At 39.1% G+C, this 26,132-nt stretch overlaps 2 protein-coding genes across 5 annotated transcripts; one reads left to right on the plus strand and one right to left on the minus strand.

Moving 5' to 3' along the window:
* Positions 1 to 726: 726 nt before the first annotated feature.
* nme2a (NME/NM23 nucleoside diphosphate kinase 2a) lies at positions 727 to 4,860 on the minus strand. The gene is made up of 5 exons (XM_088599418.1): positions 4,702 to 4,860; positions 3,372 to 3,504; positions 2,225 to 2,326; positions 2,020 to 2,132; positions 727 to 990 (listed from the first exon to the last, which is right to left on the minus strand). Exons 2-5 carry the CDS (start codon positions 3,498 to 3,500, stop codon positions 873 to 875), a joined length of 462 nt encoding a protein of 153 aa, XP_088455544.1. The 5' UTR covers positions 3,501 to 3,504; positions 4,702 to 4,860; the 3' UTR covers positions 727 to 872.
* Positions 4,861 to 5,399: 539 nt separating this feature from the next.
* Positions 5,400 to 25,827, plus strand: utp18 (UTP18 small subunit processome component). 4 transcript variants are annotated; one of them, XM_088599417.1, is made up of 15 exons: positions 5,400 to 5,939; positions 7,728 to 7,861; positions 8,564 to 8,659; positions 9,995 to 10,074; positions 10,511 to 10,605; positions 11,454 to 11,579; positions 12,259 to 12,433; positions 13,138 to 13,238; positions 13,594 to 13,684; positions 14,644 to 14,767; positions 21,447 to 21,621; positions 23,033 to 23,175; positions 24,141 to 24,186; positions 25,141 to 25,166; positions 25,641 to 25,827. In XM_088599417.1, the coding sequence occupies exons 1-13, from the start codon at positions 5,721 to 5,723 to the stop codon at positions 24,163 to 24,165; spliced, it is 1,584 nt and encodes a 527-aa protein (XP_088455543.1). In that variant the 5' UTR covers positions 5,400 to 5,720; the 3' UTR covers positions 24,166 to 24,186; positions 25,141 to 25,166; positions 25,641 to 25,827. The 4 variants fall into 4 exon arrangements, with proteins under 4 accessions (XP_088455543.1, XP_088455540.1, XP_088455539.1 ...); XM_088599414.1 differs by having other exon boundaries at positions 25,644 to 25,827; XM_088599413.1 differs by lacking the exon at positions 25,141 to 25,166.
* Positions 25,828 to 26,132: the final 305 nt, after the last annotated feature.

A 26,132-nucleotide genomic window follows, 5' to 3' on the forward strand; every position in this document is an offset into this window, starting at 1 on the left:
TTGCTGACAATTTTTCTTTTTTAAATTTAATTTAAAAAATAATTAATCTTTTATTGATAGAAACAAATATCACCAAAACAGATTGGCGGATAATCTGGACAAATTTTATGTTGCCCCTTAGAAGTTGTATACCAGCCCTGAAGGACACTTGTGCCACCTACTCCTTAAAATGATTCTGGGTGTTCTTGGAATTAATCCAACAAAGTGAAATCCATTTAAAAAAATCTACTCCAGTAATTTGGTCACAAGTTACTAAACCTGTAGTCTAGGACTGAAGAGATTAACTTTCTAATCTTGTGTTGCAACAAGGTCAGGAAAGCATGTTGTTTATACTCTTCAATCAATGAGATGTCAGCAAACAAAACTGGATTCAACAGCAAACTGGATGCAATTGCTGTTTAAAGAAAGGTGCCTCTCACCAAAATGTACCAATGCAATCTATTTAACTGTGCTCAAAATATCCACTGGAGGAGGTAAAGACTGACTGGGAGAATAGTGTATAGTGCTTCCTAGCTGTTAACTGTCAGGTTGTTGCAATTATACAATACAATTAGGCTATATAGATTATATTTTTTGGAAGAAAACTAATTAAACTTTACTATAAGAAACGTGTCAGGTAAACCAGTTTTATTTAGTTTCTAGGTACCGGGTCGAGATTAACTGTGAAACAATTGGAAACATTTTAATCAATTTCTCAAATTCTCATTTAAAAAAGGAATCCAGAACTGGGTCTCCATGGTTTTATTGGTAAGTGCTCTGCATTCATAAAAGGGACAATACAAATGTTGCTCCCAGGTCTACATTCTCTGGAATGAAAGGAGATGGGCAGGAAGAGAGGGAGGTCAAGCACAGAGGCTCTCGAGGGCACCAGGTTACTCGTAGATCCAGTCATGGGCTGTGCTCTTATAAGCCACCAGCTCCTCTGGCTTGAACCACAGGCTGATCTCCTTGTTAGCGCTCTCCACCGAGTCGCTGCCGTGAATGATGTTCCTGAAACGGCAAGAGGAACACTTAGAAAACAACTGAGGAGATGATCGTACAAAAATGACCTTGTTTCCACTAACCACTGCTCACTTCTGAGTTTTCAAGTTGGACAGTGTTTTGCAGGGGGGGGGGATACTGTATATTCAGTCTAGTCCACACTTCAGCAGCCAAGATTAAGGAAGGCTGAATAGCCCAGTTATTTCCCCCTGACGGTCTTCCAAATCCACAAACAAGCTATGAAGCTATAACGCTATAAAGGTCCTTCAAATCTCTGCAATGTCAAAACAGACCCAGTACATTTGGACTATCCATTCTCCATTTTCTAACCTCTTTATCAAACACGGGTTTGCGGGGGAACCAGAGCCTATCCCAGCAAGCGATGAACGCAAAGCAGGATTGGACACGACAACAGTTCGTTACAGGACACAGACCAGAGCCCATTTTCCCCAGAAGCCAATGAATCTTCCAGGATGTTTTTGGACTGTTGGAGTAAACCACAGCTACTGGCTATAACCTATACAAAGGTTACAATACAAACTCCATGCAGATAGACATCAGGAATTGAACCCAGGGCCCCAGTGCTGCAAGGCAGCAATGCTTACCACTGCACCACATTTTGAAACTTTTAAGAGAAACTACAACTCTAAGAAGTGCTCACTGACTAATCAAGTCCATCACAAGAGCATCCCTCACACAGCATGACTAGCTGACATTACTGCCACTTTAGCCAACTGTATATGGGTATCATACAAGGGAGTCCACCTTTTAGAAAATAAGGGCAAATATCACTAAACATGTAAAAAGAACATCGGTACAGTGGAAAGTCAAGCAGAAAATCTCAAATTTGCACGCAAAAGAAATGTCCCACCTCCACTTCAATCCCTTTTCCAATTCAGAAAGTTTCACCTAGGTAATGAGATCAATTCTTTATCAAAAGCTCTAAAAATTGTGAATGCACCTTGATTGATGCATTCACAATTTTTGTTGATTTAGATTCACTTTTCCCTTTCCAGAATAGGTGCGCCTTTCACTCACCTGCCAACCTGAATGCAGAAGTCACCACGGATGGTACCGGGCTTGGAGGCTGCAGGGTCGGTCTCGCCCAGCATTACTCTGCCAGTCTTCACTACCTTAAGGCCTTCCCATACCTGAAAAGGGGGTGTTTTGTTACAGTTCAGCACGGGAAGCTTATCCATCTCACTGTCTTGTAAAGTGAAGTACAATTGATGAGAAAGCTTACCATGGCAACAACGGGACCCGAGTTCATGTATTTTACCAGGCCGGAGTAGAACGGTCTGTCTTTAAGGTCGATGTAATGCTCTTTCAGGAGCTCCTCTGATGCCTGTAGATGAAAATAACAGCTAAGCCACGAGCCATTTCATGCCACTGCTTAGAGAGATGTGTTGCAAATTAGTAACATTCCAATTAGTGAAATTCATCTAGGCTTATGCCATCTTTTCAAAAACTTAAAAGATTTCCAACAAATACATCACAGCACACAACGTAGCGGTCAAAATTAATTGGAAAACCATTTTACGCCAGTGTAGGCATTTTGAAATTACACCAAATACGTTTCTCATGTAGTTTTTCAGGTGTTACTGTGCACACCAAACTCCTGCTCAGATGTACACACCCCCGCTCCCCTTCACTCAGGGTGGGCCATATCAGGGTGTACAAATGACAAGCAGCACTGAACCATCATGAAGCAGGGCAATGGCCAAAAATAGACTTCAGTTGCCATTCTGGGAATGGCTCATTTGCACTTACAAAGTAAAACCAAGTTCCATGAATGAACCATTAAACACTTCATTTGAGCACCCTATTCTGCCAATGGAAAAACAGTGCTGTAAATATTAAAAGCCAAAGCTAAACTCTTCTAGTCTTGAAGGATTGACATACTTGAAGCCTGTCTTAAAAAAAAAACTCACTCCAGTAATCTTTCAACAACTGTACAACCGATACGGTAAAATCATGCAACTGCTTCATGCCTTCTCAAACATGAAGCTGCACAACTGAATAGCAGTTTCCAGAGCCCTGTTCTGAAATGACCACCTTGTCTAAAACTGCAAGCAAGAAGATGGAATTAAGACTGAAGCTGGTTCATCCACACTGGGCCCAAGACTTTCTATTGATAGAAGAGAGCAGACTATAAATGGCAGGTGTCTAGACATTCAACTCCTCACAGATTAAGAGGGGGTGGAACAGATAGTACACTGCTGATGTATCGGAACGATATGGTTATAGTTACCAAAGGATACCATAGGACCATAAAGGAAACTCTGTCAATGTATAGAAGTAAAACTGAACATTTAAAAAATTTAACCACCGCTTTTAAGGCTTCCTCAACTACATGTTTTGACAGATGACAGGTAGGGAGTGGTACTTACGTGAAGCATTTTCATTGCCACAAGTCTGAAGCCTTTCTGCTCAAAGCGCTTAATGATCTCTCCGATGAGTCCTCTCTGGACACCGTCGGGCTTGATAGCAATGAAGGTGCGTTCCTCTTGGGCGGCCATTGTGCTGTAACAAAAGCGAAGTGGAAAGTCGCAATTATGCCAAATTTAAACTCATCACCAATTATTTGCGCTTTACGGTTGCTTGAACAGGGTTCGGGAAATATTTTGTAACTGGTGTTTAAATATCCCCATGATGAGCTGCTTCAGTTCCGACTGAATGGATTCCTTCCGCTCCATTATTTTAACTTCTATTCCACTAATTTTCTTGGCTTAACTAAATAAGTTTTTTTATGGCCATGGATATGATTCCGAACCCTTCTGACCTTCATGCAAACCTCGCTGTTAACAAGCCCCGGAGAGCTCCAATAGTGCAACCCATTGCAAACCTATAGCGTCTCCAAATAATTCACGTCATTCTCTTCCTTTAACATGTGAATCTAGAGCAGATTACTCATCTGTCGATACGGGACATCTTTGTTCACAAAAATGAAGGATTCAGGCGGAAGCAGAGAGTTGCATTATTTTAAGTTTATGTTAAGGGTAAAATCTGGGTGTGAATGGCTGATTTATTTAGTACTGCCTTCACATAAAGAACCCAAACTTCCAAGAAATTGATTAAGGGTAGTGTAAGGCTTAATGTCTTTTCAGATGTATAGTTTGGACAATCCACCCTTTATAGTTCGATCCCAGGCAACGGCTTGCCAGCTGAAGCCCAGATGAACTTGACCAAAAGCGATCTACTGTATTGTCTCAAAAGCGGCCATGTTTAATTTTCGCCGAATGCCAATCTGCCACATGGCCTGCTGCTGCTGCACTTCACCGGGAACCGGCAAATTTCTATTCCCGAAACAAAAGGAGCGCCCAAAGTAGCTCACGGAATGTTGTACAATGAGCGTTTTTCAATATTTTCCAAAACCAGAATTAAGGGTTTCACCCAAATAAAGTAATATCGTACTATTAGCAGACCTGTTAAACCGATCCACCAGTATTATTCAATGAAACCATCACAGCTTGCAACGCAGTGTAATACAAGTATATCCTTACAAGGACAATTATACGTACAGGTCCAATTGTAAAGGCTTTTCAAAACGATCTTATATGCAGTATCTTTGCAATAGCACACAAGACGCAAACCATATGCCAAAGAAATCAATCTCTTAAATCACAGATTAAATTAAAACCCAAGATCAAGGCCAATACAATGGGGCTAACATCTCCTTTCAGATCGCGTCGGACGTGGCCAGCATGAACAGAAAAGTACCTTTCCAAAAATAGTTGACTCTCGGAAGACTGACAGAGAAGCGGACTGGACAGCACACGGACAGCGACTGACGGCCGACGGGGAAATTCCAGAGCAGAGAGCAGCTATATAAAGAGTCGCTGGGCGGAGACTAGGAGGGGTTGCTGCGCTCAAGAGTTTCGCAGAAGGTCCTGAAACTGTAAGAACGTGTTTGCCATATTGGCTCCACGGTCCCCCTGTTTCTAAACACAACACGCGCTGTATTTTAGAGCCAAAATGGCGTAAAATTAAATTAATTCTGTTAACAAAAGACTTGAGGATTATTTGTCACAGGAAACCAGACTGAAACGAACCACTTCAATTATTAAGGGGGGGTAAATATATCAGTCAAACATTTGTTTCCCCAAAGTATAATTTGAGACCACCTTACAAAAAAGCTATAATGTGTTCAGAATTATTTTCATTAAGCCATTTACTATTTAAATGTGCAAAAAACTAACGGACGAAAGCGCTTACTCTTAAAATCAATGAGGAAGACTAGCCGTTTACATAACAGATTTTTACATGTCATATCTGGGATATTACGGTTATCATATAAACCATATCATTCAACTTTGAAACAAAAAGCAAGCAAAAACAGAACACATTATAGAGTAAAATCCATTCGTTTTCTGCATTTTAAATTGTATGCCTCATTCACAGTTCAAAAGTCATAGTTCAAAGGTTAAGTTAGCGGAAGTTCGTGTTTTCACCATGTGGGAGAGTTTTTACGCATACTTGCAAAGCACTACGAGTAGCTTTTAAGTAATATTAAAATGTACGCTCGATGGCAGTGATAAAATTGTGATCAACTACGCGATCCCCGATTATCTGTCGAGTAGTGCTTTGAAGAAGGGATGCTAGATTTGATTTGCTAGGATTGCTAGTTAGGTGTCAAGGTTTGTGACATCCTAAGCGCGTGAGGTCCTCATTATTTGATATAAACAGCGTAGGGTACTTCATTTTTTTAAAGGTTTTAGTTTTGACTAAAATATATTAATATGGATGAAAATAACCGCAAATGTGAAGCGTCACAACGGAAAAGTAGAAAAAGAGCTGCAGTCTCGGACAGTCAGCTCGAAGCAGAAGAGATTAAGAGGCAGATCCACCTCAGCAAGGTGACGGCGCTGGGCGAGAAAGAGGAGTCAGAGAGGCTGCTGGAGGACCTGGTGTTTGGGGCCGAAGACGAGCTGGTGGAGAGGCTCATAGGAGCGGCAGAGGTAAGCTCATTTGCCGGCCGAGAAGCACTTTCGCTCGTGTGGACTCCGTTTTCTCACTCGCTGCCGTGTACACCATCTTGGGTTTTACTCGGTATTTTTTTTAAATAGCTGGGGCTTTAAAACGTTGCTAAGCAAAGGGCTCCCCATTCCTTAAACTATTCTAAACAAGACAACCACAAAATGAAATCAAACTGAAGGCTGCAGTTTTTACAATACGTCAACTGACCGATCCACTGCGCGACTATCTTTTTGAGTAGACGCCGAGGTTAAATGTTTTGTTTCTGGTGCACAAGTTCCCTGCTTGAAAGCGCCTTAGTTTTATTTCAGATCAAGTCTTTAAACATGCTTTTTTAGTAAAATTAAAAAAATAGACTGAAAGCATCCCTTAATGTTCTGTGGACATACCTACTTTTACACCAGGTGTACAAATTACATTTAGATAACTAATGGAGCAGACGCATAATTAAAAAGATACATCACAGATTGGTCCTAGAATCGTTGTGTATATCCCCCGGAAGTATCGGATACCGTTACAACATAATGGACTTAAGACAGGTTTCTATTTGCGTTCTTATAGCCTACTAAATGAAGTGCTACGATGTTTGGAGCACAACGCGGTTTAAGGTAATCTGAAAACAAGCGGGTCACCTGGCACCGAGATAAAAGTTGAAAGCCTTTAACCAGACAGGTAATTATTCAGATACGGTGATCTAATTACCTCTTTATGCGGTTATAGAGCACCGTGGCCTTTTAATCTGTCACTTTGAATTCCAAGAGAGGAATGACTAACACATAACAGAACTTTAACTTGTTAGGTATTTAAGTGAATAGTGATTTCTTACTTTTCTATGGTAGTTTTCATTTGAAAGGGTGTGCTTTACAGTCATGTGAAAAAGAAAGTACACCCTCTTTCAGTTCTATGGTTTTATTTATCTGGAAATAAGAAAAAATCGCCTGGTCCTTACCAGGTTCTAAAATTAATTCAGTCTAACCTCAGGTGACAACACATAACAGACTACACTATTATTTCATTATTTATGTCATTATTTATTTAACACAAAATAAGCCAACATGCAAGAGCCATGTGTGAAGTGCATTATACCCTGAATAAGAACTTTTAAGTTTTGGTGCTTAGAAATAGGTGATGTAGATTTTCTTGACTAGTTTTGTAACCTGTATTTTAGTCATCTAGCAATAAGAGCTCAGTATAGCCTCTTCAAATTCACATACTAAACAAGTCATCTCACTGAAGTACGTTAATCATCATAAAATTTCTACATTTTAGATGCATGAGCTGTTGACACTTAATCTCACTTCCATATCCCAAACAATGTGATTAAAATGATTGGTAACGTGTACAGGTAGTGAACGTAAAAATAAATGCACTAATTAATGTAAAGTCACTTGCCAGAGCACTGGGCCACCACGTGTGGCTCGTATGAGGTGTATGCTCCATGGCAAAGAGTCAACCAGCACCTGGAATTCTTCAGGAGAGATGTGGCACCTTTCTTCCATGAGAAAGTTAATCAACTCATGCGTGGATGGCGGAGGTGGAGAACCCTCTCGGGGGTCATTCCAGATTATCCCGTACAGCAGCTATCAGAAGTATTCATCCCCTTTGGACTTTTTCACATATTGTGTTACAATATAGAATCATCATGTGTTGAATTGGGATTGTTTGCAATTGACTTGAAAAACACTAGGGTTGGAGACCCCCGGTCTGTAATTTAAACAATGCTGTGCTCTGCTATGAACAAGCTAAGGTTTATATTCTGTTTCCTCTTTAAGGATGAGGGTGCGCCAAGTGGCAACCTGCTGGATGAGTCCTCCAGTGATTCAGAAGTTGAGAACGAATCTCGGCTGCAAGTGGAGCGTACCAAAAAGGCCGCCTGGTTGGACGAGGATGACAACCTTGAGGAAGAGTGAGTACGGGTCTCGGGGCGGTTGCTGGAGGTTGGCTGTGTAATCTGTGTCGCAAAGCAATGAAAAAACTTTAATATACAGTTGAAATTGACGTAGAATACACCCTCCAGCAGCACCGTTAAGCTTGGATGTCTGTTTCTAAAAATCTAATTCTCTAGCAACGTCAAGAAGATAGATATTGATATGACTAGATAAGATTTTGGGATCCTTTAGCCACTAGCAAAAAAACAAGCAATATACGAGGAGCTGACCTCCTCTCGTTTATTTCCTTGTAAATCCACTCATACCATGTACAGCTTGAGCCTTGTAACATTGTTCTGCTGCAGCTTGTTGAGTATTGTCCATGTTTTGTTGATGTCCATCTGAATATTTTTTCTTAGAATTGGCATTCACCTCTGTAAACATCATCTGTAGGAAAATATCATATGAGGCGACTTAAAGTCTTAAAACATGTCCTTAAAGGCAGTGCTTCCAGGTAGCTTATTTATCCTTTGGCTCCAAGTTCTACATTGTGGAGGGTCTTTAAATGCTTCTAATAAGTGTTGAAGAATAATCCTGTTATGTTCCTTTGAAAGTCAGCTTTCTCCTACTGCTCCAGGCATAGCTTTCATCAGCAGATATGGCAGTGAGTTTGGTAAGAATCGGCAAAAGGTTTTGTGAAATGTCTTCAGTGTTTTATCTCTGTTCTGCCTTTACTTTAGCGTGGACATGACTCACAGGTTCCGGAAGGATTTTCTGAAGAGCGACATAGAGAAGAAACTCCCGAAGCAGATGGTGCAGCGGAGACTGCGTGAGCAGTGAGTTTTCCATTTTCACAGTCTTCTGCTGTGCCTCTCCCACCGTATCAGCAGCTGTAGAGAAACCAGCTGTGTCCACAATTTATTCTTCGTAAATCAGTTGAAGGCTGTTTTCAGAGGGGTTTTTTTTTTGCATTATTGAAAACTTCTCTCCACGTTTTCAAGAAAAAAGAATACAAATTTTAATAATTGCAAGGGACACTGTGGGTCTGGTAAAGAAAGTTAAAGTTTTGGTCAATTGAGATGAAATCTTTGGTTCTTTTCAATGAAAGCCAGTTTTTATACCTCATCTCTTTAGAATGCATTGTCTCCATCTCTCCATCACCTTATATGATAATAATTATAATTGCTTACACTTATATAGCGCTTTTCTGGACACTCCACTCAAAGCGCTTTACAGGTAATGGGGACTCCCCTCCACCACCGCCAATGTGCAGTATCCACCTGGATGATGCAACGGCAGCAATGGTGCGCCAGAACGCTCACCACAGATCAGCTATCAGTGGTGAGGAGAGCAGAGTAATGTAGCCAATTCATAGAGGGGGATTATTAGGAGGCCATGATTGGTAAGGGCCAATGGGAAATTTGGCCAGGACGCTGGGATTACACCCCTACTCTTTTCGAGAAATGCCCTGGGATTTTTTTAATGACCACAGAAAGTCAGGACCTCGGTTTTACGTCTCATCCGAAGGACGGCACCTGTTTATAGTATAGTGTCCCCGTCACTATACTGGGGCATTAGGACCCACATGGACCGCAGGGTGAGCGCCCCCTGCTGGCCCCACTAACACCTCTTCCAGCAGCAACCTTAGTTTTTCCCAGGAGGTCTCCCATCTAGGTACTGACCAGGCTCACACCTGCTTAGCTTCAGTGGGTTTCCAGTTGTGAGTTGCAGGGTGATATGGCTGCTGGCTATGATTAGTTCTTGATTAGTTTCTCAAGAACAATTAGTCAGGTGAACGAAGAAAACGTCTTCCTGTCTCAGTCAGTGGATGTGTGTCGTCTGAAAGGCAGATGGCAGAATCTCTCTGTGCTCCATTCACAGGAAGGAGAAGGACTGGCCATGGACTGAAGAAATGAGTGAGTTTTGTGAATTCTTTGCTTGGTCAGTCCTTCTGCTTCTGCTTTGAGCCAGTGGTCAGGCAACTGAGTGCAGCAGCTCATTTCCCCAGAGGTTTCTGAGGAATACGGCCCTAACAGGGCTGTCATCTCACAAAGTACATATCTTCAGTTCAGTTCTGTTTCATAGGTGGGTTCCATCTGACTGCAGCTGAACTAAACTTGTGTAAACTTGCATTGTATTCCCTGCCTCACTGCCCTCTGTTCCACCTGCAGGTTCCAGAGAGCAATGGGTGGAACGCCATCATGGGCAGAGAAGGGTGCGAAGAAGATGAACAGGAGGAAAGGACAGAAGGGTAAGGACATTGAGCAACTTCATAAAACTAAGAAGATATCTGCCCTTGGACACCTCCTCAAAGAGTATGCCACAGTCACAAGATGATAAATTTCACCTTCTGTGCTAATTGAAAATGTTACACAATTTATCTTAATCTTCCAGGTATTTATTGTTTTCTCTCAGTACTTATTTGAGAAGAGTTTCTTAGTTTATGCTTTGCAGTTGTATTTTCCCTGTCACCCTTTCAAGTACATTTAAGTTTCTTTATTGTAATACTTAATTTACATGTTAAGTATTACAATATTGACAGTCTTTTGGCAGTAAGTGGTTGTCTATTATAAAAGGTAAATCATATCTGTTTATCACTATGGAATGTTCCCTAAAGTCTTCTCTAGAAACGACTGTTAAGCAGCTCTTTATTGGTTTGATTGTTCTTTGTGCTTATTTTTTCCAAGGTGACAGTGATGATGATGATGAGGAGGACAGCCTGTTAAAAAAGACAGGCAACTTTGTTGCTGTTTCCGAATCTCTTCCCAAAGGAATCATACAGGTGAAGGATTTGTGGTTGTGGAGGCAACTTTAGGCTACGGTACCCAGATACTGATGTTTACAATATGGACAAGGATTCTCACAGACCTGGGGTTTTTAGATTAAGAGTCCCAGCATGGTTGTTAAGCACTGTCTGGGGTTTTGGAGTATCTGGTTTCAAAAGATTGTTTTGAGAAAATACCCATTTGAAAGCACGGGATTAGAGCACCAGCTAGGAGAATATAGTTACAGGAAACTATGCTCCTGGCTGGTTCTTTTACAGTATATATTCTCCAAGTCACTTTTCAGTTTCAAACTGATGTTTTGGAGGATTTGTTTTTACAGTACACTGAAGCATGGGACTCATTCCTGACAAATTTGTTTTAATATTCCATTAATTCATTGGCTTCATATAACGAGAAAATAAATATGCACAATATCTGTTTTTCTGAATGTTATAAAGAAAAAACTAAGTTTATCTTGGAGGTCTTTTTATTTAAATTTGTGCGTGTACAGATTCCATTAATTCTGTACAAACTGCAGAACCTTAAGTGGTGACTGTTATATGACCTATTCCTGCTTAGACATCCAGAGACCACAAAACTCAGAAAGACATGTTCCTGTGCTGTTGGAAACAGAGCTGCAGAAAGACAAAATAAAAGAGGAAAAAACATGGGACACTAGAATAAAACTAGTGAGACAAGCAAGTGATCTTTTTAGTATTTATGTTCTGCACTTTGTAATGTTCATTACATTGGAACCAGTGAGTATGGACTGTGAAGCACTCTCTACCCTGTCCCTCTGTGAACCTGTATGCTGTTGAGGTGAGTGTGGGATTTTTTCCATATATGTTTTCTGCTCTTTTCTCAGATGAAGAACTGTTTGAATGCCAACAACGACCGTCCATCAGACACGAAACTAACCACAGTCCAGTTTCACCCTTCAGCCCAGGTGGTGATGACAGCAGGGATGGACCAGTCTGTATCTCTATTCCAGGTACTGCTTTCCTCTGTGGACATAAACAGAACCTGTCATTGTGTCTCAGGTCCCTAAAATAATTGCTTTCCTCTGAGATCGAGTGTTAAGCTGTGGTTCAGCATCAGTGTCTCACACTGAGGCTCCCCAGTACAAACCAAGATTAAATTATGCTACAGTACAGATGAATTGTCGTGTGGTCAGGACTCTCTTCCAATCTTGAGTTAGTGGTAGATAAGGAACTATAAATATCCCCTCAACATAGACAAATCAGGAACGGCAAAGCTATGGCTCATAGACAGAACTCTATAACAGAGCCCTGAGCAGTGGCAGTGCAGTTCTTAAGTATTCTGCACCACCTAATGCAGGCGTGCTTGCAGGTGATACAGATTTCCTGTCAAGTTTTTCCATGGTAACTGGTACCAAGTGAGAGGTGGGTGGCTGACTGCCATTACAAATGCTAGTATGACAAATATCACAGCAGGGGCAAGCCTGACAAAATCAAGCTACCTCTGCCAAATGAGTGTGGATTTAGATTCAGAATCACTAAAACAACATTGTGAGATTCTCTGAAATTACGCTATGTATTAGTATTATGTGTATATTAATACTTCTGATTTCATCTGTATCTGTTCTTTTTGGCTTCTGCTTAAACCCCCCTTCAGACTCCCTGAATCCCATTGTTTGTGTTTTCTCCAAGGTTGATGGAAAGACCAACCCCAAGATCCAGAGTATCTTCCTGGAGCGCTTTCCTGTGCACAAGGCCCGATTTAGTGCAGATGGCGAGCAGGTCATCGCCACGGGCACTCGCAACCGGCTCTTTTACGTGTATGACATGATAGAAGGAAAAATAATCCCTGTGCATGGTGTCAGAGGTGAGATTTTACACCAGTAATCCTGTGAACCTATGTTGCCTTATCAAAGGTTGTACAGCATGGTTGTCTTGCGCTGTTACCATGGCAACACCCTGTGTCAAGTAATGAATGGCTTGGCTGGGGAGCATTTCAACTGGGTTTCCAGTTTTTTCTGTGCTGCGAAGCTGAGTCAGACAGTTGGCAATATCAGACTTCATTAGTATAATATAGACGACAATTGATGATTCATACATGTTAAGAGAAAAAAAGACTGTTTGTTGGTATTGAACCATCTGTAGATGTACGAAAGACACAATGTATGATGTATGAAAGATGCCAGTAGCAGCGTGGTGTGGTTTGGTTTATGGTATGACTTAAATTAATTACTTAAAATGAATGGGAGAAAAATAGAGTAAATGTAGATGAAGTCCTTTATAGGCACATTCACATCAGGACTCCTGTGTGTTCCTGGCTTCTGCTCTCAAATGTGTGCATCGGGTATACTTTCTGCTTAGTGAAGCTCCAGAAAACTGTTTCTGAAGTTTTGTTTTATTGTAAAGGAAGTGTGTTTTCTTTCAAGAAACAGATGGGTGTGATCCTTGGATCAATTACCTACTAATTACCAAAGAAGCCAGTTGGGCCAAATTGCCTCCTCTTGCTTGTAACCCTTCTTATGTTTGTGTCAGTGCTGAAATTGATCAGGATCCTGATTCGTTTTCCTCCAGCATTAAATGAGAGCCAGGTGAAAGAGTTTGAGGTGTCTCCCGATGGTTCATTTCTTCTCCTCTCTGGGACCTCAGGGTATCTCCATCTGCTCACCTTGAAGGTGTGTAACAGAGTTTTGTTACTTCTTTGTTCTTTATTTAAGACACCATGGAAAACACAATGTTATAAGTAATTGGTATTCCTTCATGAGCTTATGATAAAATGGTATGCCTGCATGACCGTATTGGTACTGCATTGTTGATTATAGTGTTGTTGCTTGTTTTTCTTTTTTTTTCATTTGTTTTTGTTTATTCATCTGTTTGAAAATTCACTAAAAATGTTGATCACAAAAAAAAATTGACCCAATTGGCAATATCGTGGTTTTAATAATAGCAGCAGTCCAATACTGGTTTTATTATTTGCAGCTGGTTAAATCTGAATATAAAGTGAGCTTTAATATCTGATAAATGTTGCAGACCAAGGAGCTGGTGCGGAGCATGAAGATCAATGGTAAAGTGACAGGAGCCACATTCTCCTCTGATGGCAGCAAAATCTACGCCTGCTCTGGTGAGGAAATCTAACATATGCTGCCGCAGAATGAGCAGAGCTCTGCTGTCTGGTGAAGGAATTTTGTGCAACTCTTTATTTGAATGGTGTTGCATAATGGCTTTATAATCCCTTTATTACAGCGTCAAAATGCATTATAATCACGTGTTTAAAGCCTTGTAGGGACATGTAAAAATAAAACAACATGCATTTGTTCTAGTATTGCATCATACCAAATGTTATAAATGAAGCTAATTATGCTACACGTTTTAAATAAAGTTTACCAAATTTTGTTTTAAATGTGTGCTAGCTCATGAAAGACGTCATTCTTGCTTACAGGCGTTAATTCATTTGAAAATGCTATTCACTGTTTTTGTTCACTGTTGATCACTGTTATTCGTTTTAACTGATATTATTTTAAAGATTTTATTTAGATTTTTTTCAGGTTTACTAATCACTGATTTAATCTTAAAAGTAGCAGTAAAAATTGTGGGTAAACTGAATTCTGTTCTGTAAGTGGCGTAGCACTAAATATTGGTACCTGTTATGTGAATTCTGTTATCCATTTATAAATTTCCAAGCTATATTAAACTAAAAGAGTAGGTGCTTAATGTTATTTCAAGTGAAGAAAGATGCAACACTGTATACAAAAAACTTACATGTACACTACCCAAAGAATGAACTTCAGGGGAGAATCGTTTTATAAAGTCATTTTAAGTATATTACTGACAAGATGGTACAAGTAACATGAAAAATAGAACAAGATTTTAAACAATTAAGTGTACATTTTTTTTATAATTTAAGCAGATTGTGCTAATCTTTTTAATTTAAGTGGATACTGAAGTGTTCACTGCTTGACATGGGTTACCTTTCTGTTCCACTAATGTTGTGATCAGTGCACTAGGCTTGCACTGGGCTTTGTGTTCACCAGGAAGCTGACTGCAGCATTTGAAAGAATATTTGCCTTCCCTGTTTTTCAGATGAGGGAGAAGTATACATCTGGGATGTTAAAAGCAGTAAATGGATGAACCGGTTCACAGATGAAGGCTGTTTAAAAGGAACAAGTATTGCTGTGTCCAGAAATGGGCAGTATCTGGCTTGTGGGTAAGAAGGACTGTTTTTTTTTTTCTGATTGCGAAGGACTTAATTTATTTCTGCATTTACTCCCCCATCTAATAAAAGTAATCTAGCTTTTTAAAGCCTGGTTCATGGTTCTATTTCTTCTCATTGTATGGAGACATAGCTGTTGGGGTCTTAAGATGAAACCACAATATTAATTATAAGGTCTATTGGCCAAATACAGTGAATAAATTTCATTACAATAGTATTTCCTCATTTGTATACCTACCCAATGTTATTTGTGCAATTTGTTCTTTGCTGTGTGTGAGCATAAGTCAGCCTTAAGGGATGTGAATCCTTAGGCAAACCTACGAAGAGGTTGGCTTGTGATATTTTTAGAACCCATTTAGCTTCCTACGATTAAGAGTAGTGTGGAAGCTCTTGTGCTGATGTGCATCTAATCTGAGCTGCCATATAATCTATCCACGTACCCTCTGGAGAGGAGATCAGGTAGAACTGTCTTGTCTAGTGAAGAATATAGTTCAGACTCTTCTTGAAGTGTGTTGCACGCTTTTATTATTTACCTGCAGCAGCAGCTTCTAGAAGGCTTTTTTAGAGGTTCTCATTGATGTTTAAAGATCCAGTAAGGGTGAAGGTATTCATTACCTCTCCTGTTTGAACAGAACGTGCCTCTGTGTACTAACAGTTCTACCTTTTCAATGGGGCAGCTCATGTGACATATTTTGCACAAAATTGCAAAAGTATCCAGTGAAATAAGGAGCTGGTATAACTCACGGACACGCTGCAAACTGTGAATCAAAAACACGTGAAACAACAAAATGTCTTGATAATCCTTTCTTAATCTCCCCCAGATGCATTAGACAGTCTGTATTCCACATTCTATTTTTATCAGGGCTTTCAGTAAAGATTAAATGTCATTCTCCTGATCTATCATTTCGTGTTATTTTAGATGTTTTTTTTTTAAATAACAACAGGATTATCCATAGTCTTCCTTGGTCTCCAACAGATCAGTTAGCTGCTTCTGTGTTCCTGTCTCCCAGAATTGTGATGTCATTTGTTATATCATTTTCTATATCATCTGTTATGTCATTTGTCATGTGAGGAAAACACACAAGTAAGCATTTCATTGTATTTGGGTACATATAACATTAAACTTGAATTTAGCTTACAAGTCAGATAGATTCAGGAGCTTTGACCTTGACACCGCTGTTATAATTCAACTTTGTGTTTATTAGAGGAAATAAACTGGGAATTGTTAGGTTACAGTATGGAGAAGTCAAGGGTTCAGCTGTCCTAAAGAGCGCTTCACATCTCCAAAGCAGAGGATTTTAGGCCAAAGTGAGAGAATTGTGCTTTGCTTTTGACTTGCAAATGTACAGTTTCCCTTGCGTCATTCTTTCTGAATTCCACATTTTGAAAACCAGCAATTACTCATTAGTTTAATTAGGTGAAAGCACATGGTAATATAAGGGTGTTTCTGATTATTCTCTCATTAATCATAAGTTAGCATGGCAGATAATTAACCCAGTGTATTTTAATTGCAGGAGATTTACTTGCACCTTTTCTATCTCTGTGGGGTGGGGGAAAGCATCTTTTAACAATGAATCAGACTGCTCCACAGTATGTTTTTTTCCTGGATAATTCTTTGCTTGTTGTTTCGATTTTATTCAGTCCTTGCTACAGTGGAATGTATCTCTGTTTCACTCAGGTTAGCAGAAACAAATGGTGATGGCCTTTCTTGTGAGGAGCTCAGCCTCTGATTGTCAAAAGATGCTATGTTTTCAAATCAGTATCTGCTGCTGAAAACCTTTAACACCTCAGTGGAACCGTAGTAGTCTTTTTGGATTTTTTGGGATTGAGAAAATTGCCTCGCTTTCAAATTACTGTTAGCTCAAACGTCACCACCTGGTGGCACAAGAAGGAAAATGTTTTTCTTTACCAGATCTGTAATGTTCCTCAATCTTGTTTAAGAGTTTGGTGGTAAAATATCAATTCTGTTTATTTTCTTCATAAATAGAAAAACAGGCTATGTATAAAAAACTGTTTATGATGGAGAAAAGAACTTTGAAAAAGCTTTCATTTGAAATTGCACAGGTTTTATTATGGGCTTTAGAACTCTGTTAATAAGCTAGTCTCAAACATATTCTGCTCATTGTGATCAGGACTTAGGGAACAGGTGGTACCAATTTTACATCATTTTCTTTAAAAGAACCAGTCTTCACTGGGACTGCAGAGGAAAAATGTATCTCTTATATTCATAGTTTTTTGTATCATGGTTTGTGAGAGAATTAAGGATATTTTTTAACATTCAGTAAAAGAACTATGCTCATACATTCCTGGCTTCAAAAGTATTTTATTTTCAAACAGAATGGAAGGAGATAAAATTTATCTTTAAATTTGACGTCTACCCTTCTGCTGAAAGCCATAACATTTGAGTTCTTTAAAATTTTAGAAACGATAGATAGCAAGTTATCTGTATATATGTGTGTATACATTGAGCTTTGGCATTGAAGCAGTAAAACATATAAGAAGGTATTAAATAAGAAAACTCCTAATGCTGATTAATAAGACAGTACACTGGGTTACATGGGTTTAGCTACCTTAAATGTAAAATTGAGTTCCTTTTGCTGTACCAGTGTTTTCTATGAGGTGAGGAATATTCTCTGTAAAGGTGTGCATATTTTTCAGGGGAGGGGGTGGGTCATTTATATTTTGGAATAAAACATTGAACAATAGTGAATATTGCATTGTAATGGAATAATCTCAACTCATTCTCTGGTTCACAAAGAGATGCCAGAAAACAAAAACACTTTGCATGCCAACAAATCAGCCTGCAAAGGAAAAAGCTTTTTGCTTGGGTTTGTATAAAAGGCTGAAAGTGAAGGAGTTAGTGGTTTAATGCCCAAGTGAGAATACTACCTGGAAGTATTCATGTTTTTTTTTAAAGCTTTTCTGTTTGTTTCCTAATCTATTGTGAAATACAGGATATTTCACTTTTATTGTAACGGGTATAAACAGGTAAGCTATTTTTACATTTGAGAATTGGAGCTATAAATGGAATTCAAAATGGAAAAGCACATACCTCCCTGACAGCAGGCCTTTTTCTAGAAAATAGTCTTTTTATAAAGTAGAAAAGCTAGCTTAGGAACGCTGTGAGTGTGTGCTGTCGTGTCTCCTCACAACACGTTGTTTTGACATCAATGAGATGGGGGTATTGCGTTTGATTTAATTCTTAGCTTAGTTGTCTCAACCATAAAAATAAATGAAGTGATCCGCCTTCAAGTAGCTCAGAGACGGGGGCTGACGCCAAATGAATGGAACTCGAAGATCTTTGCTCTCTTCTTATTTTAAATTTAGATCTGAACGAGGGGGATAACAACTTGAAAATGAGAAAGCACTTAGGCAGAACAACAGTATCCAGGCCAGTTAATAAATCATTTGTTCTTTTAAATAGAGTGTATAATATTTAACATAAGGCTGTATTTTTGTTACAATGACATTATTAAACTTTGTGAATGGGCAATTATTAAATGATTATCGGTGCATACCCTTACATACATAGGTGCATACATCTCGGGGAGTTCAAAAAGCTTTGTTCCCACTTTATAGCCAAAAGTGTTTGTGGCTTTTAATAATAATATAATAATAATAATAAACTTTATTTTATATAGCGCCTTTAAAGGTGGCTTCTCAAAGCGCTTTACAGGATGACAATAACAATAAATAAGAAGACTACAACAATAAATAAGAAAAATTTCACAAGACAGGACACAATTATAATTACAGCAATACAACAATAACAATAGAGGAGACCGTGGAAGATGGTATTAAGAAGAGCAGAGGGGTGAAGAATGGAACCAGTTAAGTAAAGGCTTTTCTGAAAAGGAGGGTTTTGAGTCTGGATTTGAAGGAGTTTAGAGAAGGTGACTCTCTAATATCCTTGGGCAAGGAGTTCCAGAGCTTGGGGGCATAGCAGGAGAAGGCCCTGTCGCCCATACAATGTAGACGGGCTTGGGGGACAGTAAGGAGGGCAGAATTTGAAGAGCGGAGGTTGCGAGGTGGGGAGTAGGGCGATAAAAGTTCAGACAGGTATTGAGGTGCCAAGCCATGTAAAGCCTTGTAGGTGAGCATGAGGATTTTAAAGTCTACGCGGAATTTGACCGGAAGCCAGTGCAAGGACTCCAGGATGGGAGTAATGTGAACACTTGCACTAGATCTGGTCAGGATTCTGGCTGCTGAATTTTGGACATACTGCAGCTTGTTCAGAGTAGATTTAGATACCCCAGGGAGCAGAGCATTGCAGTAGTCAATTCGAGAGAATACAAATATGTTGATCAGCTTTTCAGCCACAGTTAATGATAGCATAGGGCGTAGTCTTGCGATATTTCTAAGGTGAAAAAAAGATGTTTTGACAGTATGCTGTACATGTGGGTCGAATGTTAAGCCAGAATCGAATATAACCCCAAGGTTTTTCAATTTTGATTGGAGCTCAAGTACAGAGCCATCTACAGACAGGGTTACAGGACTGGCTTTGCTGAAAATGACACACACAGTATTGGTCACTGGTATGTGCAGCTGCAGTTATTCTTTTGTGTTGTACAGAGAGCCTTGTCTGTCATTGAACAAGATTAGTCCTTTCCTATTTCTGTAGGAAAGACCTGGTTAGAGGGATGATTCTCATGATTGTTCTTAAAACAAAATTGCAGCTAGGAATTTAAAATACATTCAAAATATTTTTTTCCTGTAAAAAAGGCTGTATAAACTGTATCATAAGGCCAAATCTTTGTAAAAATGCTAAGATCTAAAAATGTACCATGTGAATTATGTGTCCACGTAATATTGGCAAAATTGAGATGACCTGTGCCTCCTTCACCACAACAAAACTGTTTAGTAAGCTTTTTTATGCTAGTGTGGATTTTTCAATGTCACTAGTAAAAACTGCTTGTAATTTGAGGTTCTCACAAAAACAGCCTGTAGTTTGTCCTTGCAGTATTGTAGACAGCAGTACAGTGATGAAATACCTGGCTGGCCAGGGCCAGGAGTGGAATTGAGTTTTGTTTAGTATTGAGTTTGCTATCCACATTCTGGCTGCTCAGAATAATATGGACTCGGCTTCATTCAAGGTTGATATTTGGTTAAATATGGTGATATGGTGAAACCTACGGATGTTCTTTGGGTGGGATGGCGAAAATGTCATTTGAAACCATAAAGTAAAAAAAAGGGCAAAGAGTGGCTCCTAAACAAATTGGGGCAGTACCCAATGAAAGGCACACTAAAATGGCACACATCTGCCTCTGCCTCCAAATGAGATGAAGTCCTTAACAAAGCCGCTGTTGTCGGAACTCATTTTGTCCCCGTTCATTCTCCGCATGATGACTCTTCAGTGTCATTTCTTCAAAATTGGGCCATTATTGCACATAGTCTGAATGGATTCAACACTGCAAAAATTGATACCTTTGCAAAATGCTACTCTCTCTAGCAACCATTCTTGGCATCAGAAAGGCTTTGTAAAGAAAGTAAGGTGTTTAAAAATAAATATATATTCATATTGAGTTACATTAAAAATGCCACAGACGAGTATTGGACCCAGTAGTCAGAACAAGAGCATCTGCATCCCAATGTATAGATGTTATATGCAATCATTTGTATATAGACATTCCGTATCTGAAAGCTTCTGTGTTTTCAAGGATAACGGCTGTCTTTTATATTAATAACTTTTTTTTAGCTTTTTAAACTATATATGCACCATATTTGTGCATTAACATTCTTAATAATCACTGTGTACATATAAAAGGTCTGTGGTAGTAATACTCCTTTGCATTTATTCAGTATTGCCTTATTAATATTTGCAAATGACACTACACTTTGTTTTTCTTTGTGAAGCCACCAAGTGTTTCCTTAGAGATTTGAATTGTGAATTGGGAGAGTATATGAATGGGCATACTTTGGAGAAGGTGCAGTACTCGGTGTACATGCATGACCAGTAACATTATAGGAGTTAGACGTTTAGCAGTTTATAGCCTCACCTGATGATTCCCAGCCAGTCCTTTTTCTTTGCAAATCTTCAAAACTCCCTGACAGCCTCCCCTCTCATTGCTTTTCTGATCCTCTGTAATCAAACTGTGTGGGTTGGCTACCCTAATTAATTTCCTGTGAGCAGGTGGTTTGCCCATGAGGAAAATTGTGCTCCTTTGACTCCTGCCTTTGCCCACTGTGCATTGAAGTGGCAACTCCGAATACTGCTTTCTCTACCTTTACAGACGTTCTCCTCCACTCAGCCGCAGGGTTTTTGGTGCTCAAATTAGAGAGCAGCTTGCAAAGCTATAAGACCATGAATTGATCATTAATTAGCTTTGTTGTACTACTCTACTGTTCCAAATGCATGTTAATGCTTTTGGCTTTCCTGCTGAGGCTATTTAATTAATTGTATTTCTGCGTTCACAATATGAAGGAGGCTGTAGGCATTACAAGCCAACAGGCACAGGTTATATGGTGTCACATGAATCTTGTATAGAGATAATACTTGGTTAGACCAGAAATGGGCATCTCCCAATTCTCATGAGCCACAGTGAGCTCGAGTTTTTCTTTAAACTCTAACCTTAAAACGTTTGGTATAGAGCATCCTGTCAAGCCTTCACCAAAACCTGAATTGTGTTTTTAAAATATTTTTCATCCTGACCACTATCTGTCTGGTCTTCCCCAGGTCTAATTCTGGAGTGGTAAATATCTATTCGCATGATGCTTGTCTTCAAGAGTCTACACCTAAGCCATTAAAGGGCATCATGAATCTGGTGACATCAGCTTCTTCGCTGCTGTTCAATCCCACCACAGAAATACTAGCGATGGCTTCCAACGTAGTAGACGAAGCCGTCAAACTGGTAAGTCAGTGTTCAGAAGGGATCTTCTGTGTGCCTGAAGGCTGAATTACAACATCCCCTGAAAGCTGATTTTGTGTTTAAGGTGTCTTAATTTCAGCACATTAGCTTTGCAAAGGTTTCGGGAAGATTTGATAATGGAACGGTCATCTGTCAGAACAAGAATTCATGGAGTAAGATAATTTCAGTCTGGCATGATAAATTGATTTGGGGGCATAGTTGCAAGAACAGTCATGTGTCTGTGCTTTGCAAAAGCTAAAGCATGGTGTCTGTTTTCAGGCACATCCACAGCTTAAATGAAATAATTATAAATAAGTGATTTCTGCAGATGGTAACATTTCAGAAAGTCAGTGTGAACATTTCTGGATCAGAAACTTGACATAAGTGGGTTTTTTTTGTCCAGGTTGATTGGTGTTTGTAAATTGTGCCTGTGTGTCCAATTGGGGTGGTTGCTGTGACCCACACTAATGGATAGATGGCAAATGCATGTTTAATGGGTAGCGTATATTAGATGCACCTTTAAGTAACATGAAAGTCCAGAAAATCCATTGCCAATGTAATTGTCTCCATTAGTTTCACAGAAAGATTAAATAAGAAGCAGAGTTTGTGTCAGCATCTGTGGCAAAAGGAGCAATCTTTTCAACTTAAGTGTCATTCTTCAGTTTTTGCCTTCAGCATCTTACTTTCAATGAATCACAGAGTTATGTGGTTAGTCTCTAATAAAAGAATGTAAGGGGTAAAACACTTTCAGGACCCATTGCTTAATGTTGCCATATTTCAGTGAAATGCTGAAAAGTAACTCTGGAAAAAAAGGCCTTCAGTGAATTGCAATGACTTCAGCCCTACTGTCAGCTGTAAATATTTAATTTACCCCTAGAAATGACCTTGGAATTCTACTGTTTTTTCAGTGTTTCAGTGACCAGTTTAGTGTGATAATCTGTTTACGGAAAAGGCCCCTGTAACATACAGACCTCTAATGAATTGACTGAGCTACTGTTCAAGATATACTTATGTTGTTTCTCAATGCGCGGTCAGGTATCCATGGAAACCACTGTGAAATGACAACATAAATAGGAAAGTCAAAAGGTTCTTGTATGTTGTGGAACAACGAGGTGTTAGTGTTGATAGTGCTGCATCAAAGTCACTTCATTATTGACAGCTATCTCAGTATAGTTTTACATTTATGGGACTAGGTTAGTTTCATTGCATGTTAATTACACTGCCAGGTGTGTACCACCAAATATGAAGATACGGAATAAATTCATTAAAATCACAGATGGGTACAGTTGCTTTGTCAGTTCTGAATGAGCTTTTAAAAACGTGATCCAGATGCTGAACTGTACGCCATCTGTTTGTCTTTGCCCATCTTTCAAAGTTAAATTTCAGTTTTTTGTTTTTGTTTTGGTGATTTCAGGTTCACATCCCTAGTTTCAACGTCTTTTCCAACTTTCCCGTATTCCGACGGAAAACCATTTTCCTCCCTCAGTGTATGGACTTCTCTCCTCGCAGCGGCTTCTTCTCTGTGGCTAATAACAAGGGCAAAGCTCTGCTGTACAGGTATGGAGCTCTTGGATTAGTGCTGATTTACAGCTGCTCACTCCACCACTCCAGTGCCCTTGTTTCAGCTTATTTTAAGGTGACTGAAGTTGGGTTTGAGGATCATTGTGCTTATATTTGGACAGGTACAACACTGGAATAGTGTCTGTACTTGCACAAAATAGCAGGTGGTCTGGAGAAGAGCCCAAGCATACACGTGTTATCTAAAGATCAGATGATGTTGCTTTACAGACACACTGATGCTGTGGTGCTTGATGAAATCCTTGAACGTAACTAACGGTCAAATTAAGCATTATCATATAGTGATATACGGGAAACGAAACGTAGTGGTATAAAATAAAAGGTTATTTCTGCTAAATGTAACAGAGAAAACACTATGCTAGTTGATACGGTTTTCTTTTTTCTGGTTCCTTTTTAACTACAAGCACAAGAAGAATGATATCGGGGACTGTATTGACTTTGTGATTGCAGGACACCCTGGGTATTTTCTTATCTTGTACTGATACATGTCATAACATTTAAGAACATAATCATGTTCACGGGTGAGAGAAGGCTGTTCAGTCCATCTGGTTTATTTGTTTTTATTGGCTAAATGATCAGGAAATCTCATCCAGCTGTTTTTGAAAGAAGCTAGGATAGGTTTTAACAACATGTATGGAGTATGGCTGGTGGGGCCATACTCCATAGCCTTTGTGTAAAAAAAAAACGCACTGGCAACAGCCAGAGTTTTTTTTTAATAATTAGAGGGTGCTAATTAGTCTGAAATGTGCATTTCGTTACTGTTTACAAGCATCCCAAAATCCATCATCTTTTTCACTCAGTGTTCATGTATAAATACCTTAAATGTAAGAAGCAATTAGATACATAAAAAATTAAAGAGCAAGTAAAAACTTAACTTGATGAATGATAGTGTTCCATATTGATGATTTTTAAGCAAAAAACTGATGGATCTTCTTTTCTTTTAGGTTGAAACATTACACAGACTTCTAATGAGCTTTTTCTTCTAATCCTGTAAGTATAACATTGCTAAGTGCTATTTGAGTTGAAAGCATGAACCTTATTTTTGTTATATTTGTGCATAAAAATCCAAGGCTAGAAAATAAGAGCCAAGTATATTTTGGGGGATGTTTATCTTCAAGTCAGTACTACAATGGAAGCGATAAATAAAGAACAATGCTCTGTAAAATCTGTTCTTTCTAAAACAACTGACTGACATTCTAAGAGAATATATATTTAAGTAATTGTGATTATATTCACAGAAGAGTTTAAGAATGGCTTATGGTGTACAAGCCATCTGAATTAAAAGAATGTGCAGCTGAATGTGTTTCTTAATTTTATCCACACTGGCATTTGGAGCAATAAAACCTGAGTTGCACACAAAAAAATAGCATACATTTTTTACTTTGAGTAACTCAGTTTGGTCCATGATCAGCATTAAACATCTAAATACACTACATTTGCTTAGTGGTGGATGGTGACTTATATTTACCTAGACCTTCAGTCAACACACTGTGAAGTGTTGCTTCTGCACATCCTTCCACAACTGAAGTTAGTAGGAGTTATGGATTTATAGTGTTATTACAATAAATTAGAATCTGCTCTGATGGCATTCTGTTGTCAGGGTTCAATGCACTGAGCTTGTTACAGAAGTGAGCTAAACTATCTAGAATTCTGCCACAGTAAACAGTAGTCTTTTAGTGTAACAGATGTTGCTGCTGTTTAGGGAATGGTGTGCAATCTCTGAGCCCTCAGGTGGCTGTGATTGGATCCCAGCAGAGGCAGAGCAGAGCTGCACTCATTCCACAAGCTGAACCTATTGCCTAAATTTCAAAGAAGCCTATTTGGTGCCACAAGTATTGCCTGCTGTCCCATTGAGCTGGTTTTGCAATTAGTTATTATTAAAAATTAGAAATTGTTAAAGCAGCATTTCCAAAGTGAATAACATCATCCTGTGCATTATTTCAGGCATTGAATAGCTGCTTAAAGAAAAGGTTAGTGGATACCAATTTTTGGAGTACCGTACATGTTGTGACAATGGACATTGACAGACCATTGGACAGTTGTTTGTTTAATTGTTAATTTCAGACTGAAACTGTCTTTTTTATACTACATTTACAGTATTTGGATAGGAGTTGTTAGAAAAGATTAATTTTTGTGAGCTACAAAACATGTATGTTTCCATATTCGTTAAATTACTGTAAATCACTATAAACCAGAAAATCGCTGTCCCTAAATGTTCCTGAATGGTTGTAACTGTAAGTCTTGTAAGTCTTGATGAGAGCAAATCAGTTTTGTGGAGGTTTTCATATGGATACACGATCAGTCTTGTTATATAACAGTCCCCAGCTGCTGTTGTCTGCCACCACACGGTGTCACTCTAATACAGTGAGAAAAGTCTTAACCTGGCTCAGTGTGTTGATGTTTCTGTTTTTAAACAGACTGATTTTCTGAGGGTTTTGTTTCAGTAGGACTGGAGCAGTGTGGAAACATGGAACAGCCTCAGGGTGGATTCGTTCTGATGCCTGTGTGGGTCTGCTCTACGACATGGGACATCTTAGCTTACCACACTGGATGGTTTACTCTGTATGATTCCTCAAACTCATTGTGTCAATTTATATTTCTAATAAAAAACAATTGTGACATTTTCTTTAATTTGAGACAATTTATTTACAGATGCCCTAGGCTTTTCTTGAGATGAAACTGGTTTAATATTAATATCTGAAATCAAGCAAAATCCAGGGAAATAGGTTATAGTCACATGAGTCTTTTTAATCTCTTTGCAGACAATGATAGTTAGACATTGTGTCCTTGTTTTAATAAGAGCTTACTGAATGTACAAAAAAATGCTTCTTTAGCACTAGTTTTTGTTCTATTTATATGTCAGCCAACCAAACCATCCATCTTTTCCTGGTGAGAGCTGCGGTGTGAACCAAACCAATTTTGTAATTTCCCAAGAA

This window comes from Lepisosteus platostomus, chromosome 11 (assembly GCF_059453375.1).
Source record: "Lepisosteus platostomus isolate fLepPlt1 chromosome 11, fLepPlt1.hap1, whole genome shotgun sequence".
Taxonomy (NCBI): Eukaryota; Metazoa; Chordata; class Actinopteri; order Semionotiformes; family Lepisosteidae; genus Lepisosteus; species Lepisosteus platostomus.